This window comes from Onychomys torridus, chromosome 23 (genome assembly GCF_903995425.1).
Source record: "Onychomys torridus chromosome 23, mOncTor1.1, whole genome shotgun sequence".
Classification (NCBI taxonomy): domain Eukaryota; kingdom Metazoa; phylum Chordata; class Mammalia; order Rodentia; family Cricetidae; genus Onychomys; species Onychomys torridus.
In genome coordinates this window covers 44,933,004-44,951,300 of record NC_050465.1, presented here as the reverse complement: position 1 = coordinate 44,951,300, position 18,297 = coordinate 44,933,004, and the positions used below count along the sequence as shown (strand labels likewise).

General features: G+C 43.9%; 1 protein-coding gene across 4 annotated transcripts in view; it reads left to right on the top strand.

The window, feature by feature from the left end:
- Positions 1 to 18,297, top strand: part of Ica1l (islet cell autoantigen 1 like) — a 57,462-nt gene that overhangs the window by 12,202 nt on the left and 26,963 nt on the right. For all 4 annotated transcript variants that reach the window (XM_036173541.1, XM_036173542.1, XM_036173543.1 and 1 more), the window contains exons 3-7: positions 103 to 252; positions 574 to 741; positions 4,526 to 4,598; positions 14,774 to 14,897; positions 16,636 to 16,834. In XM_036173541.1, the coding sequence (XP_036029434.1) occupies positions 580 to 741; positions 4,526 to 4,598; positions 14,774 to 14,897; positions 16,636 to 16,834 (558 nt within the window). In that variant the 5' untranslated portion in view covers positions 103 to 252; positions 574 to 579. The remainder of the gene's footprint in view (positions 1 to 102; positions 253 to 573; positions 742 to 4,525; positions 4,599 to 14,773; positions 14,898 to 16,635; positions 16,835 to 18,297) is intronic.

Genomic DNA, 18,297 nt, shown 5'->3' with positions numbered 1-18,297 from the left:
ATGAGGGCAGTTTGTAAATTCTGCAGTCAGCTTCTCACCGGGGAAGCCCAGAAAAACTGTGAAGAACTATTCCCTCCACAAATATGTTCCCGTTTTTTTCAGGTGTCAGTTCTGCTGTCCTGTGATTGGCTGCTGCGACTTCATCCTGGCCTGTGATTGGCTGCTGCGACTTCATCCTGGCCTGTGATTGGCTGCTGCGACTTCATCCTGGCCTGTGATTGGCTCTGACTTTAAGGATTCATCAAGTTAGAGGTGAGCTTTTCAGAGCTCACTCAAGTTTCCCAAAATGGATCTGTAAGAGATTAAAGGACATGCGTATGCATGTCATCTTTGGGGGTCTCCGTAAATTGATGTGTATTTCATTATATCCGATACTTATTTATTCATTGTCATCACAGCTTTAAAATGCAGATCATATAAAGGAAGCATTATCATGTTTACCTTTAATACCATTTTTGGTTTGTCAATTAAATATTGACATGTAAGCTAGATATTAATTATTCATAAGTTTTTAATGTAATTATTAATCTACTGTAAGTTTTTAAAAGAATCTTAATTTTCGTGTGTTTTTAGTTATCCATGGATTCCTCTGGGCAGCTCCGACCAGAAGATACCCAGTCGGTAGTGAGCAGGATGCAGAAGAAGTACTGGAAAACTAAACAGGTCTTTATGAAAGCAGCAGGGAGGAAGGAGGATGAGCACGTGGTGGCGTCTGACGCAGAGCTGGATGCTAAGCTCGAGGTAAATGTGAAGACTGTATTGCGTGGAACTGGTAGTCATTTGGGACTCCCGGGCACTTAAACACCAAGTTTCGCTGCGATGAAACACCATGACCAAAAGCAAGTTGGGGAGGAAAGGGTTTATTTGTCCTAAACTTCCACATCTGTAGCCCATCATTAAAGGAAGTCAGGACAGGAACCCAAACAAGGTAGATCCTCAGGCAGAGCTGATGCAGAGGCCATGAGGCATGCTGCCTACTGGCTTGCTCCCCATGGCTTGCACGGTCTGCTTTCTTAAAGGATTAGGACCACCAGCCCAGGGGTGGCTCCACCCACAATGGGTGGGGTCCTCCCGCATCAGTCACTAATTAAAAAAATGCCCTTCAGACTTGCCTCTAACCTGACCTTATGGAGACATTTTCTCAGCTGAGGCTCCTTCTCTCTGGTGGCTCTAGCAGTGTCAAATTGAGAGAAAGGGGCCAGCGCTGGGGGAAAGGCAGGTTGGCCCTGGGATGCTTAAATGTGCTTGTGAAGAGCTCATAGTTAGCAGGGCGTGGTGGCGCACGCCTTGCACAGGACTTTAACCCAGCACTCAGGAGGCAGAAGCAGGTGGATCTCTGTAGTTTAAGTCCAGCCTGGTCTACAGAGAGAGTTCAAAGCTACACAGAGAAACCCTGTCTTGAAAAACCAAGGAAAAAAAGAAAGAAAGAAAGAAAGAAAGAGAGAGAGAGAGAGAGAGAAAGAAAGAAAGAAAGAAAGAAAGAAAGAAAGAAAGAAAGAAAGAAAGAAAGAAAGACAGGGGTGGCAGGTGTGGGGGGAGCAGTTACTATTCATGTGTTTGCAGAGTAATCCCTGTGATTCAGTCACGTGTGGAGACATGAGCAGACTGTACTAGTTTGGACACTAAGAGAACTTACCCCTGTTTACACACATAATCCCATAGAAGAAAATATTTCTGTGTTTTGTACGGTTAGGTAATCTATGACATTTTATTATAATGTTGACCAATACACAAATATTTGGAATCAGCTATGTTCTTTCTCCCATATTTGTATTATTTTTCTTAAAGACTGAAAAAAATGCAAGGCTTGGTGCTGATATATAATCCTAGCCCTTGGGGGGGGGGGGGGGAGGAGCTCAAGGCCATTCTGGGCTACATAAGACTCCATTTCAGAAAAACATAGAAAGTGAGAAATAAATTTCACTGTAGAATAGCAGTAAGTCTTGAGGACCTGGGGACTCCCACCTACCATAGTCACCTCATCTTACTTAGGAGAGCCATCTTTGTATTGTTTTGCAATCTTCCATATGCATTGAAAATTGATTTTTATTTTTTATTATTTTATATGTATGAGTGTTTTGTCTTCATGTATGTCTTTGCATCACATGTGTGCCATGCCTGAGAAGGCCAGAAGAAGGCATCAGATCTTCTGGAACCCAAGTTACAAATGGTGCTGGGAATTGAACCCAGGTCCTCTGGAAGAGCAGCCAATGTTTGTTTATAAGTACTGAGCCATCTCTCCAGCCCCGGAAAATTGAGTTTTAAATGACTATAACCAGATACCAAATCCAATTCAAGCACATGTAAAGTTACCTGGAACAATCATTATAGTCCTCCACCAGGTTTAGTGCTCATGATTAATCTCCCCAGGTTTCATGAGGCATCAGCAGTAAAGCTCCCTGGTGGTGTTGAGAACTCAATAATCAGAGGGTGGTGCCTCAGTCTAGAAATGTCAGGGTCCTTTGAACAGTACCATAGAATGTCTTCAGCATAAGACTTTGTAAAAGGAGATCAATCTGAAATCCACATGGGAAAGTTTAAATTTATGTGTGAAGGGTTTTTATCAGGTATACATCTCCATCTTGTGTGCTTAACTTTGAAATCAGTCCACTGGGTCGTTTTTAATTTTCTGTTGCTGATTAACCATAGTAGCAAAGAAGGGAAATTTCGAACAAAAATAACCCAAAAGCAAGTTTTGGTAACTTTATTTACTTACAAATCATTTCTTTTTCCTTACGGCAGTTCTGGATTGAACCGTGCCTTCCTGCATGCTAGGCAACTGTTCGTTCAACCTCTAAACTATGGATCTCCAGTCCTCTCTTTCCACAGCAGCTTATATTTGATGTCATAAATATCCTTTTTATGTTAACTCATTTTTTAATTGATACATAAAAACATGAAAATTGTACACATTAATGGAAAAAGGGGCTGAAGAGATGGCTCATCAGTTAAAAGTACTGACTGCTCTTCCAGAAGACCCAGGTTTGATTCCCAGCACCCACAATGGCAGCTCACAACCGTCTGTAACTCCATTCTCAGGGGATCCGATACTTTCTTCTGGCCTGCAGTAGCACCAGGCATGCATGTGGTTAGAGACATACCTTCAGGCAAAACACATAAAAATAAAGATAAATCTCTTTTCAAAGTAGGGTACCATGAAAACATCAATACATATGTCTGATACATAATGTTGAAAACAGGTTAAACATATCTCAATCACTTGTCCTTTCTTTATGGTGAAAATTTTCAGAATTCTTGCATCTTTTTGAATTTTATACTACATTGTGGTCATTCTGTCTCAAACAAAACATAAGATAAAATTATTATAAGCTTGCATGTACTGCTTTACATGTGGTGACTGTGTATGACCACAGTGTCACAGTCTCCCTGACTTCATCTCCTTTACTGGCTTTACAGCTGTACCACCACACTGTCAAGTACATTTTGTTGTTGTTGTTGTTGTTGCTGGTTTTATTTTTTATTTTTAAAATTTTTATTTATGGGGCTGGAGAGATGGCCTAGTGGTTAAGAGCACTGACTGCTCTTCCAGAGGACCCAGGTTCAATTCCTAGCACCCACATGGCAGCTCACAACTGTCTGTAACTACAGTTCCAGGAGACCAACACCCTCACACAGGGAAAAAACAACAATGCACAATTAATAAATAGATTTTTAAATTTATTTATTTATTTATTTACTTTACTTATTGTTATTTTTATTTTTTTCAGATACCCACATTCCACACAGAAATATTTTTTTGTTTTTTTGAGACAGGGTTTCTCTGTGTAGCTTTGGAGCCTGTCCTGGATCTCACTCTGTAGACCAGGCTGGCCTTGAACTCACAGAGATCTGCCTGGCTCTGCCTCCCAAGTGCTGGTACTAAAGGCGTGTGCCACCACTGCCCAGTTTTTTTTGTTTGTTTGTTTTTTGTTTTTTTGTTTGTTTGTTTGTTTTCAAGACAGGGTTTCTCTGTATAGCCCTGGCTGTCCTGGAACTCGCTCTGTATACCAGGCTGGCCTTGAACTCACAGAGATTAAAGGTGTGTGCCACCACTACCCAGCCTAATACATTATTTTTTATAGTAAATTTATTGGGCTGTCTTGCTTTGACTACTATTAGAAAAAGCCATATTGAGCATTGGCTGTTTCTAAAGTGCTCTCTTTCCCATGTTGTGGCATTATTTAATGCGCTTTCTATTGGATGTAACTTCCTCGTGTTAGATAATTGGAAACTGAAGGGAGAACAAATTCTGAAGATGAATTCCACACATCTACCTCTCTTTCTCCAGTATTCACAGGGAAATTTAAATGTTCTTTCTACTAAAACTAAGCCTGAAGTACATTGCTGTTCAAAAATAGATATAATATTTCTAAAATAGACATAGTTACTATGTTTAAGAGACGCACATCACAGCCCAGTAAAATGGACATAATTTATGAAATATACCCAATAGATACTTTATGCGAATGTTCTGGTTTTGAAGTGCTGAAAGTTGCATTTGTTTATTGTTCTTCATTTTTTCCAGGTTTTTCACTCCATCCAGGAGACATGCAATGAACTTCTGAAGATAGTTGAGAAGTATCAACTAAGACTCAATGGTATGACATCATAGCTATCCCATAATTCTCCTTTAAAATAAATACTGGTATGCAGTTTTGAAAATGAGTCATTTAATGAGAAAGTAGTTGTTTATCAAACTATTTCATGAGTTTTTAATTACAAAATATGAATATTTAGTGAACTGGTCTCAAAATGCCCAGTGTCCATCTTTTCCTTCTTCGTTAAGACCTTGGACCCAGACTGACTTCCTACTTTTGGGTTTACTCTCTGGGTGAGTCTTAAGTGTGTGTCCATCACTCAAAACCTCTTTGACCCCTGCAGATCTCACAGGCAGTACCTCACCCCTTTCTTCTCTCACAGGAACATTTGATAAGGTTGTTTGTGTGCCAGGGAGGGACTTTATTCCTTTTTTTTTTTTTTTTGAGACAGTTTGGCTATGCAGCCAAGGCTAGCCTGGCATCCTCCTGCCTCCACCTTCCTGAACGCTAGGATCACAGGCCTGTCCACCACAGCAGGCTCCTTCCTTCTGCCTCACTTGTGCTCAGTGGATCATTTCCTCTCCTCCAAGAATCCTTGTCACAGTCACCAGAAGGAAAACCCAGTGACCAGTCCTCACCCCACAGCTGATTTCTCCCCTCTGTTCACCGCTCTGTTCTGCTTCCATGTGCACACCCCACTTTCCTCTTCAGCCTCCTTCCCCAGCAGTCTGCCTTTGGTGGCCTCTTCTCTGTCCCTGACCACTTCATTGGAACGTAGCCTTTGAGTCTTTCTCTGCTTCAGTTCTCATGGCTTACTGGATGTGGCTACATCTCTGATCTCATATCCTAAACCCTTTCATTGAATTGTGTTGATTTCTTTCCTGACAAGCATATCTGCATCTTACGCTCCTTAACTTTCCTTGGATTTTTAGTCAAAGGCCGTCTTTTTTTTTTTCAGCTGAGGATTGAACCCAGGGCCTTGCACCTGCTAGGCAAGCACTCTACCACTGAGCTAAATCCCCCACCCCAAAGGCCATCTTTTTGATGAGACTTTCCTTTGACTCCCATATCCAAGTTCAAACTCCCTGTTGCTAGAGTTTTCCTGTGTCCCAGCCTGCCAGTGGTCAGGACAAATCTCTCACACACAGGTCCTGCAGCCATCCAGACCCAAATAAACACACACAGGCTAATATTATTTAAACCTGCTTGGCCATTAGCTCAGGCCTACCACTGACTAGCTCTTACGCTTAAACTCAGCCCATTTCTGTTAATCTATATGTTGCTGTATGTTCCGTGGCTTTACCTGTTACATGCTGCTCCCTGGACAGCGGGCTGGTGTCTCCTCACTCAGCCTTCCTGTTCCCTGAATTCTCCTCTCTTTTGTCCCGCCTATACTCTACTTCCTGCCTGGCTACTGGCCAATCAGTGTTTTATTTATCAATCAGAGCAACACATTCACAGCACACAGAGCAATCGATATCCACAGCAACTCCCTCTCCTTTATACCTGTCTGTGCTCTTACAATATTCAGCATGCTACGTATTTTATCTAGTGTTTCTTTTTACATCTAGAATATGCTCTGCTTTTAAATTTTTTATTACATACTAGTTACCTAATTACTTGTTACTTGAGGTCAGGGTATGTACATGTCAGGGCATGGAGTCTGAGGACTACTTGCAGGAGCCAGTTCTTTCTTTCCATCATGTGGGTTCTGGGGATTAAACTCGGGTCATCAGGCTTGGTGGTGAGTGCCATGACCCACTGAGCCATTGTGCTGGACCTGATTATCGAGAATTGCTGTTGTTTACTTGTATGTCCCCAAACCTTAAAAACAGTGTCTAGCCTGTAGTCAATAGTGTGTAAATATTTTCTCATTAATAAATTGCTTTCCTGTCTCTGTGGTGGCTCTCCCCTGTGGGCCAGTTAATGCCAGGTCAGTTTGGGTTATAGTAAAACCTTGCCTCAAAAACAAACAAACAAAATAATGTCTTCCAAAGCTGTGTAAGTCAAGGTCACCAGTTAAAATCAAAGCTGACATTAAAGAAGAACTCCAATATGGCATAATTAGGAAAGATAGTGTGTGTGTGTGTGTGTGTGTGTGTGTGTGTGTGTGTGTGTGTAAATATGTCATATACACTATGTATGTGCCTTTCCCAAGAAAATAGTTGAAGAACTTTTTGTAGCAAAATGAAAGCTGATACAATAAGCATGCAGTGGAGTCAGTTTAGAGACATAACAGAGTTATAACTGCAGTTGGAAATAACTGGGGGAGGTATAGTATTTGACAAAAGGAATGTAGTAATGGTAAGGTGGTCTGTGGAGGGTGGATATATGAGGAACAAAGATTCAGAGGCCAGGGGATGAGATTACAGAAAGAAAGCAGCCCATATGCATGGAAGAGTTTGTAATTAAGACTAAGAAGGGTAAAGAAAAGGAAACTCGGGGCCAGATTACTTAGGGTCAAAAATACTAAGCTCTAAAAGGCTGCCAGGATGACTGGACCATTCTAGTCCATTGAAATGGAAATGTCAGGAAACATTGGCAAGTTTGTATGTCTTCAGTTTTGCCATGAAATCACTAGATCCTTCAACATTCTTCTGGCATTTCAGAATAAGGAAGAGATCATGTGTGCAGATTCCACTGTGTGCTTTCTCTTTGAGACGATATATAAACACGTGGTGTCTTGAAGACTCTCACACTAACAGGTCTTCTGCTGATCATTCTATCAGACAAATACAGTAGGCTAGTGCAGTACTAGAAGCTTCGTATGATGGAGACTGAATGTTGAGTGTATGAGCTCAGCATTTGCTGATGTCACTGAACATCTGTATGGATACATCTGTAGGGACTAACTTGCCCTGGGATGAGCCTGTCAGAGCAGAGTATCTGTCGATGCTGGCAGGCTGGTCCCACCACAAAAGCAGCACAGGTTGAAATCACCTGCCCTTTCAGCATCAGTAAAGGTAAGACTCAGCAGTGACTTATGCTCACTTTATACCTGATAAGGAAGTGTTCCATGTTCACCCAAAAGTGAAGATTTTCTCGAATGTTAAAGTTATGAGGCACAGAAAATTCAGACCTCTCAAGCAATCAGACTATTAAATTAACATTATTCCTGAATGAAAATGAGGACATGACCACTCCTAGGTATGGCTGAGAAGATTTGTAATGTGAATATGAGGGAGATCACAGCCAGAGACAGCTGGGGGAGTCCAGGCTGAATGGGTCAGCAGACTGAACCAGGCCATGGGGGCGGGGTAGAAGAGGCAAGAGGAGAGGGGAGAAGAAGAAGAGAGGTCCAGGAACACAGCCAAGGGAAGGACCGAGGGAACATGTAGCCAAGATGGCTGAGTTCCATAGGAAAGGAAGCTGGGGAAGGGAATCCAAGCCCAGATCCTTGCCTGACTTCTGTAACTACTACTAAACTGAAATGGGGTGTCACTGTCAGGGCCCAGGAAGACTGGGATGGTGGTCACAGGACAGGAAGGGAGAGGGGAGTGCAGGCAGGGGACATGTGTCTGTCTGTCTGTCTGTCTGTCTGTCTGTTTTTGCTTGCTGCTCAGGTTCTGTGGGACCACCTGGAGCTAGGGAAATGCAGGCTGCTTTGGAGCAGTCTGTGATGCAGGTTCTGCAGGAACATCCAAGGCTGCACATCGCAGGCCATTTGGGGGCAGTTTGCAGTCTTGCATTGATTGGGAGTCTGCGAGACAGATAGAGACGAGGAGCAGAAGTGACGTTCGGGAGTTCAGGGAAAATTAGTAATATTGGGTGCACTTGAAACTTCCAGGCCTGTGGTTCCATGGTTGGGGGAAGGGAGGAGTCTCAAGAAAAGGGGAAGGGTAGGCAGTGGGGGAAATGTAGGCTGCTGATTGGCAGGAGTACTTACCTGGACTCCATTGAACCTGTGAGAGGTGGATCCAAGTCTCATGACTCACAGAAGCTTACAAGAACTTTTTAAGTTTATAAAAAGAGATAAAAGTTTTAGACGTATTAGCATTTCCACTGTTTATAACCTGTTCTGGAATCCGCACTGTAGGAAACACAGTAGACTCAAGCCTTTGAGTCATAGTAAAAGTTGGGGAACCCCCAAAATGATTCTGGGTTAAAAGCATGAACACTCTTTCCTCTGTCCTGAGGGCTGGATGTATAGATTGGACAGAGCTATTTTTAGAACAATGGAGGCACTTGTAAGTCTGTATTTAGAAGAAACCAAAGGGAATTGAAAGTTTTGAGTTTGTGATGATGATAACAGTCAGCAGTGCTTTTCCAGGGCTTCATCCCCAGAGCCACCTTGTTATGATATTGCACATGGGAGGTGCCAGCTGGCCGGGCCAGGGTATCCCAGCATGAGGGAAAACATGCCCAGTAGATGTAGCAGCAGGCAGTGGCACATGGACAGTCACTCATACCCCAGGCACTGCATCCACATGGAAATAAGTTTATTATAATAGAGAAAGAAAGAGAAAGATAGGAAAAGAGGGAGACAGAAAGAGTGAGCAGGGAGGAGAGAGGTCGAGGATGCACACCTCATGGGAATGGAGAGAGACAGAGTGGGGGAGGAGCAGTTTTCTTTTTTCTGTTTTGGTTTTTCGAGACAGGGTTTCTCTGTGTAGCTTTGCGCCTTTCCTGGAACTCGCTTTGGAGACCAGGCTGGCCTCGAACTCACAGAGATCCGCCTGCCTCTGCTTCCTGAGTGCTAGGATTAAAGGTGTGCACCACCACCGCCCGGCTAGTTTTCTTTTTTAAAGAGGACTTTACATCAGAATGCTGGGTGGGTCTTCAAGGGGCGGGTCAGAATACTAACATTCCTCCATTTTGGTTATTATAAAAAGGTGAGTGAGTCATGGATAGCAAGTGGGGGAACAAGGGTGCTGAATTCCTGAGACTGCTTCCTGCTGACAAGGAGCGAAGTGGGGAAGGGAAACCTGGGAGAGCTGTTCCGTGAGGGAGCCGAGAAGGTGGGTTGCAGCAATGATGTTCCAGGAGTTTTTGGGGAAATGGCATGCCAAATCAGGAGTACAGAAGCCATGACATCTGCTGATTCTCTGGAGGTCAGGTGGGAACAGTGAATCTGCTAAATATACTCAAAAAATGGGTGGGGTCAGAAATGGGCTCTGGAGATTGTTAGTTCTCATCAGACCAGATTTCTTGATACAGATGCAGAACTTTTCCCAGGAACCTGCATGTATCTGTAAGACAGCTGGAATGGATTTATATCATAGCAAAAAAAGGGGGGAAAAACCCCAGAAATTTAAGGACTCTTAAGAACTCTTTGCATTCAGTACTCTATCAGTTTATCAAATCTGCATTTATCAATATTAAAACTTTGGAGTTATATCTGAAACCAGTCTATCATGTACCATGAAGTCTGTGAATGAGACATACCTGTCTGTATTTTTAACAGGAAACTTATTTTAGTGAGCGAGCTATCAAGGTGGTTGTAGTCTTGGGATTGGGGCTGTTAAACTGATACATGTTAGTCATCAAACACCGTCAGATCTGAGAAGGATAAATTTAAGAATGAGATAGCTTTCCACCCACCTAGGCAGCAATTTCAGGTCTCTCTTTGGTCACTGGGGGACAGACCCCCCAAAGGCAGCACTTGTTGAGCTGATGGGCCAGAAGATCTGACAGATTTTTTTCTGTGAAGTAGAAATGTAATGAGGTCCTCCTACCCATCTTGGCAGAGAGGAAAATTGATCCCTGTTGCTCCTCTTATTCACAGTCTGGACAGGATCTCAGCTTCTCGCTGTGGCCAGCCTTGCCCTAAGCTTCTGGGTGGAATTCTTTTGCAGCCATCCATCTTCTTGGAGAAGATACAGGATGCTGTGAGGAGCTGACATGTCTCACTATCATAAAAAGCTTTTATATTGAATGCCGTATTCTCAGACCTCTAAGGTGTTTAAGCACTGGGGGAACAAAATCTGTTAGATGTATTTAAATTAACGAGAGCATATATATAAATTCAATCTGAATATTCAGGTTTCCCAGTTAGTTACAGCTTAATGAAGTTGGCTAGGATAAGGAGGAACCTGAATAGACCTTGAGTAAGGAGAGACATTTTTAAAGCTGTTGGCAGTGATTCTGAATCTGTTACCATTTTAAGACCCTGTAGATGTAGTTCTGATCCTTGAGTACAGCCAGACTATAATCATGAATGACTTATATAGAAATAATTATTTCTTAAGGTCATATAATACGTCTTTGGTTCTGCATAAAGTGTGTTGGAGTTAATAAATATCAATGGGAATTAGGTAGCCATTTGGTCCCCTGTGCCAGGGGTTCTACCTTTAACCCCGCCTTCTAGCTTGTCTTAGGAATAGGGGACACAGGATGATGCATTCTCCTCCATAACTGCTTCAAGCTGGAATGGGGTGCAGGTGTTCAGGACCCTGGCTAGTCAAAGGTAAGGAAGGAACCCCGGCAATGGGGTATTTATCGGAAGTATATGGGCATCTGACCTAGCTGTAGAGACAGGAAATAATTACGTTTGGCTGGACTGGGTCATGTCATCTCACGGTTGAAGTCAGTAGCCGATGCCTGGATGTGCCAGTCGGCCAGATGGAAGCCCACTGAAACAGACACAGACTAGAGACAGGAGTTAAGATTTGTGAATTTATTTGGAGCCTCTTGGTCCATGATCTTAGTGACTGGGAAAGGGAGACCAGGAGGGAGAGAAATACCACCCTCAGGAACAGACGTGTGAGGAAACTCGTTTATCTGGAGCTCCTTTGGCCTCTGTGAAGTGGGCCCAATAATTTCACAGGAGCCAATTGTGTGAAGTTTATGTGAATTTTTATTTTATAAAAGGACATAAAAGTTTTAGATAAATTAGTATTATCACTCAGTACTGAAATCCAAGTCATAGAAAAGCAGGTAATGCGTAACCAAGGAAAATTTAAAATTCTGAGCTGGTGACCCAAACAGTATCAGAATTGTATTAATGTTAAAATCTGAAATTTTAAAATCTTAATATAATAATATAGAAGGGAAAACCGATCTGACGCATTTAGATCATCTATTCATATCTTTGTAACTGGCACTTATATCCTGAATCATTCATCGAGAGACCCAGTACATGGCATTTTAAAAAGATTTAAAATCTCTCAAGCATTGGGAGAAGCCCCGCCCGTAGGGAACTGAAAGCTCCCACCAGTGAGAGCCCAGGGTAGGTCTCTGGGCCCCTCCCACAGAAGCCTCAGAGGAATGAATGCCGAGACCATGGCCAGAGGTTCGAGTCTTCTGACCATCGTAGATGGCTCAAGTGCTGGGCGCCCCAACCGGAAGCTTGAGCTCTGAAAGGAAGTGGCTTTCTGCTGCCTTTAGTAAAGATGGCGTTTGACCATGTGATTGGCATCTGACCACATGATCATGTGGGTTTTGTTTTTGTTTTTAGACAGAGTAAACAGATAAAGAACAGATAAACTGAAGCATTTAAAAGTCAGTCAGAAGCAAGTTTATGTGGCCATCTCTTGAGCCCAGTAGCACAGCAGCAGGAGAGGGAAGTGTTAGGCCTAGATCGCAGGGACCCCAAAAAGACCACCATGGAGACCAAATCCCATATGTAAAAGCAAAGAGCCTTTATCTTCAAGCTCTGGGGCTTGGTCTCTCTGTCTGTCCAATACAGCGGTGAGTACACAGAGCCCTGAGCTCAGGCTGGGTAGAGTTTTTATCATAGCAGAGGTTGGGGTGAGGGGATTTCCAGGATCCAGGACCTTGATTGGCTGACAATTGTCTAGGGTATCTGTAAAACAGAAATAGGTGTGTGCTAGATTCAGGGACATCTGGCCATCTTATCTAATGGTTGGAATGTTTGGGGTGTCAGGTACTTCCCCTTAGATGTAGGCCCTCCCTGGGTGGGGTCAGCTTATGGCTTTTCCTGAGTCTGGGTGTTGCCTGCCAGTAAGCCTGTCACAGAAGCTGTGCCTGGGCCTCTAAGCCTGTCATGGCAGCTGTGTGGTCAAGCTGTTTTGGGGCTCTCTACAGGAAGTCGGGCTGCTGGAGCGGGAGAGAGCTCACCCAAGCGGTGCCTGTGACAGCAGTGACAGCAGCAGAAACACAGTCAAGTGACCAGATGTTTCTGTGGCTGGTCCATCACCCCTTATGCTCGGCAGCCAGTGGGACAGGGCTCAGGGCTGCGTGCCAAGGTCCCACAGAAAGGGACCTGCCGACAGGTGACGATGTAACTTGGAGACTCATGAAGTGCTGCCCGAATTGGATGCTGTCTTAAAGTTCTATTGCTGTGAAGAGACACCATGACCATGGCAGTTCTTATAAAGGAAAATGCCTAACTGGGACTGGTTACACTTCAGAGGCTCAGTCCATTGTCATCATGGTGGGGAGCATGGCAGCATGCAGGCAGACATGGGACTGGAGAGGTCGCTGGGAGTTCTGCATCTGGATCCACAGGCAGCAGGAAGAGACAGTGAGCTACTAGGCCTGGCTTGAGCTTCTGAGACCTCAAAGGCCACCCCCCAGTGACACACTTCCTCCAATAACGCCGCTCCCTATGAGTCTACAGGGCCATCTTCATTCACTCCACCACAGAGACAATTCTGGGTCTACACTCATTTGCCACTGGATCTGTGATGACCTTTCATCTCATCTTTATTGTTTACCACGACCCCTGCATGATCTTCAAACTAAAGACATGCCCGTAGTTTTCAACCTCCATTTCTCCTCCGTGGCTGAGGTGAAAGAAGACACGACATTTGTTATCACTTCGTGTTCCCTTTAACTCGGCCCTCATGGACTCTTCCTCCTCATCCATTGGAGAGTGGTTTAGAAGTTAGCAGGTAGGAACTAGATGGTGTGTCTAAAGCACTCTGTGCTTAAAGGAGCCATGTTTTCTTTGTGGCTCACCTAGTCTGGCACTTTCATCAAGTGTAAGAAGAGTGAGTTCCAGGCTGGGTGTAGTGGAGCACACCCTTAATTCCAGCACATAGGAGGCCGAGGCAGGTGGATCCTTGTGAGTTTCAGGATAGTCAAAATGAATTCCTAGAGTAACTAAATAGAAACAACATGCATGCTAGCCAGGTGTGATGCTGTATGTGTGTATCTCAGTGCTTGAGAGACTGAGGCAGGAGAATGACCTGGAGGACAGCCTGGGTCACATAGAGACTCAAGACTATCCTATGCATACTAAGACCCTGTCTCAGAGCCGGGCGGTGGCACACGCCCTTAATCCCAGCACTCAGGAGGCAGAGGCAGAGGCAGGCGGATCTCTGTGAGTTTGAGGCCAGCCTGGTCTGCAGAGTGAGATCCAGGACAGCCAGGACTACACAGAGAAACTGTCTCGAAAACAAAAATCCAAAACAAAATGAACCATACAAAACCTAAGCTTACTCCTGTGCGTACATGGACCTCACGTGAGCAGAGCACACATGTTCTGAGCTACAGCCAGTCTTTGCCAAGCCCTACTGTGTTGAATTAGCTGTGACAGATCTGACAGTAGTCAAGTTAGCCAGAGTCTCTGTTTGCCCTCAGTTTCTTCTCACATCTGGCAGCACACACTGGACCATCTCTTCATGGTCCGTGCTGGCTGGCAGTACACTAGGTGAGAATTTTTATGATTTCTACAGCAGGACTGTAGATGTCTGTGGGTATCCCCACTCTGCGGGATAGGGAGCACTGGAAACCTAGGCCAGAGTGGGAGTCAAGGGTAATTCAACAATTATAAATAAGAAACGAATACTTTGTATATTTAAAAAAAAGCAGTTATTGAGTTGGGGATTTAGCTCAGTGGTAGAGCACTTGCGCCTTAGAAAATGATTCCTTTGTGGGTTGGTTGGTTATTGATCAGTTTTCCAGAAGGAAGGTCTGCTGACTTGGCATCTAAATCACCGGAGAGCTTGCGAACAGTGTGTTGGAGACTGGCAAAGTTATTTACCTTTCCACAAACAAGCAGGCACAGACTCACATGTTAAAGCTGTTCTTCCCCTTGCAATTTTAGTGTGGAGTTATTGTGAGAATCTTAGTGTGTCAGGTGCGGCGCACACACACACACACACACACACACACACACACACACACACACACACACGTGCCATTGCACATGTGTGGAGATCCGAGGACAACCTGTAGGTCAGGTCTCTCCCTCCATGTGGGTCCCAAGGATTGAACTCAGGTCGTCAGGCTTGGTGGAGAGCACCTTTACCTGTAGTCTCCTGCCTAGTCTCTGTTTTAAGAAAAGGATGAAATGAAACAATGAACTAAACTGTAACTTTTTTCTCTAGTTATATCAGAGGAAGAAAACGAACTAGGGCTCTTTTTAAAGTTTCAAGCAGAACGGGACACAACTCAAGCTGGCAGAATGATGGATGCCGCCGGCAAGGCACTCTGTTCTTCAGCCAAGCAAAGGTTCACCACAGCTCTTCCTCATCCTTCACTCTGTAGTCACATCGTGCTTCCGACGTGTGTGCTAAGTTCGTATAGTTCGCAAAGAAAGGTCACTGACCAGTCTAATAAGGCATTCAAGAGAAATGTGTTTGGGGATATATATTTTATGCCTGGCTTTTAATTATTTATTTGCATTCAAGAGAATTACTTAAAAATGAATGTTCTTGGTTGCCTAATCCCTAAAAATAGCACTTAGTGCTATACTCCAATTCTCAAATGCTTTACTATAATGGAGTCACAGAATGGCTAACACTTACACGTTCCTGTGTTTTCCATTTCCCTGTTTTCTGAGGTGCTGATGGTCAACCCCATGCCTCATGCATCCTAGAGGAGTCACGACCCTTGACCATGCCATTCTCCAGTCTTTCACTTTTTTTGACATATACTACCTCTGATTAAATTGAAATTTTTCTTTTTTTAAAAGATTTTATTTGTTTGCTTGTTTGTTTATTTATTTATTATGTATACAGTGTCCTGCCTGCATGTATTCCTGCAGGCCAGAAGAAGGCACCAGATCTCATTACAGATGGTTGTGAGCCACCATGTGGTTGCTGGGAATTGAACTCAGGACCTCTGGAAGAGCAGTCGGTGCTCTTAACCGCTAAGCCATCTCCCCAGCCCCTGAAATTTTTCTTTTTAAATTTATTTATTTATTTTTAGAAAAGTCAATATGTATCCCAGACTAGCCATGAACTCATAAATATTCACCTGCCTCTGCCTCCCCGCATGCTGGGATTAAAAGTCTGTAACACCAAACCCAGCCTGATTTTTTTCTTTTCTTTTTTCTTTTTTAAATTTATTTATTACATATACAGTATTCTGCCTGTATGCATGGCTGCAGGCCAGAAGAGGGCACCAGATCTCATTATAATGGTTATTAGCCACCATGTGGTTGCTGGGAATTGAACTCAGGACCTCTGGAAGAACAGTCAGTGCTCTTAACCTCTGAGCCATCTCTCCAGCCCGATTTTTTTCTTTCTTAACTACATACTTTCCACTTGTTATTTCACAGTGTTTAGCATAACGACATGTGTTACAAAGACGATCACACACACACACACACACACACACACACACACATATATAATAAAATATAGCTCACATCCTTGTATAACAGAAACGAGAAAGCTGACCTCATCAGGTCTGTAGTGTGCCCTCTGGCCCAGGTGGCTTTATTCTGTAGTGCCACAGTAGTGCAGAAATCCTCCTTAAAGGAGCTGAGCCAGTGGGTCCCGGACCCTCTAGTGCCACTGTATCAAAAGCAGCCATAGAGCAGCTGGGTTTGCTTTGTGCTCCTGAAACACGTGTGCTCCTGTCCCCACTCAGCTGTCCAGAACTACTGCGTCCTCTGTAGTTGTAGCATTTTTTAGCTCATCTTTAAACACAGCTTCTCCCTTAACACTTGCCAGCTGAGCACTCTGGATAGGTTGTGATTTCCACACTAAGGTCCTTTGTTGTCTCAGAAACTCTCTTCTGGGTGGTAAATGTGCCTGCTGGGTTATTTCTCTGGATCAGCCTCAGCAGTGCTACCAAGTTACGTTTCCTAAGTTAGAAGGGGTGGACCTTAGAAACAGTTCTCCTAGGAACTCCGTCTGCTCTAAATCTTCTAGGCATGTTTGCGACCCATCTACTTGGTAAACAATGTGTCTGGAATTTTGTTTATGGACATGCCTTCCTCTGATCTTTACCTCTCTATCAGATTGGCCTTGTGCACTCCCCTGTCTCGTCTTAAGCAAGAAGTAGCGACGTTCAGTCAGAGGGCCGTTTCTGACACCTTGATGACCATTAATCGTATGGAGCGGTCTCGTACAGAGTATAGAGGAGCCCTGCTATGGATGAAGGATGCATCCCAGGAGCTTGACCCAGACACCTTCAAACAAATGGAAAAGTTTAAAAAAGTAAGAAAATGTATCCTTTCCTTTTCTTAGGTTTGTTTTTATCTTTGATGTATGTGGGTGCTTTGTCTGAGTGTACGTCTACACACTGGAAGAGGGCGTTGACTCCAAGATGTGAGCTGCTCTGTGGTTGTTGGGAATTGAACTCAGGACTCGGGAAGAGGAGAGCAGCCAGTGCTCTTAACCGCTGAGCCATCTCTCCAGCCCGTCCTTTTCTTGACACTGACATAGAGAACTAATGCAGAATAATTTAACAGTGCTAATAAAACATCAGCCTTTTATTATAAAATCTGAGATGAAAATTACATAGTTAAGAAAAAAAGCCCCCCTTCCCCCCAAAAGAAGCTGGGCAGTGCTTTAATCCCAGCACTTGGGAGGCAGAGCCAGGTGAATCTCTGTGAGTTCAAGGCCAGAGCTCTAGGACAGGCTCCAAAGCTACAGAGAAACCCTGTCTTGAAAACCCAGAAGAAAAAAAAAAGGTAGGCTCTCACTGTATGCCCAGCCTGGGCAGGAATGCACTCTCCTGCCTGGCTTCCTGAGAGCAGGTTACAAGTGTATACCACTGCACCCAGTTCAAGACTGTTTTTTGAAAAATATGTTTAATGTCAATTCTTGGTTGCTTGGATAGTTCAGCAAGTGTACTCTTTATATGGCATCTCATACCCACTTTTTTTTTTATCCCTTTCACAAAAGCTCTAATCACATTTAAATATTACCTAGATTTTTAGAATTTATGTCAGATAGAAAATTGTTTATTACTAGTGGGAAAATTATTATTGCTGAAGTAAAAATCATGGGAAATGATTGTTATAAGAAAAAAGGGTAGGGTGGTGGTGGTGGTGTGTGTTCTCAGTTGAGGCTCCCTCTTCCAGAATGGCTCTAGTTGTATCAAGTTGACATAACCCTGGAGACCACAACTCATTGATGACTCTGGGCAGTCCTGTAAAAACAGGTGAAGACTCATCCTGCAACCAGAGCAGCGTCTTGTCCTGCTCCGTTATAGCCCTTGACAGTGACAATACGCCATGAGGGTGGTCAGACAGCACCGTGAAAGCACTAATGTCACTGAATTCTGTATTTTCACATGGTCACGTGTACATGAATTTCACTTCAGATAAACATAACAAAAATGCAGATTCCTATCTGGTCCCTTTCAGAAACCCTGCAGAGCTCTGGCCTCTTAACCCCACACAGCCCTTGTCTTGTTTCTTATGCACCCCCCACAGCTCTGCTCTACCTGCCCCTTCCTCTAGAACCTCTTCCCTGGTCCCAGACGGCTCACCCCAGGAGTTTTGGCGTGTCTGTCCATCACCTTCCTGTCCAGTTCAAACATCATCCCAGCTTGCCAAGAACCTTCCTGACCATTAGTAGTGATTCAGGTTCTGTTCTGTTCACTTACTGAGTATGCTTCCTAGTTGAGAGACCCCTGGAATGACTTACCTTTTCTCCGTCCCTCCCTCCCTGAC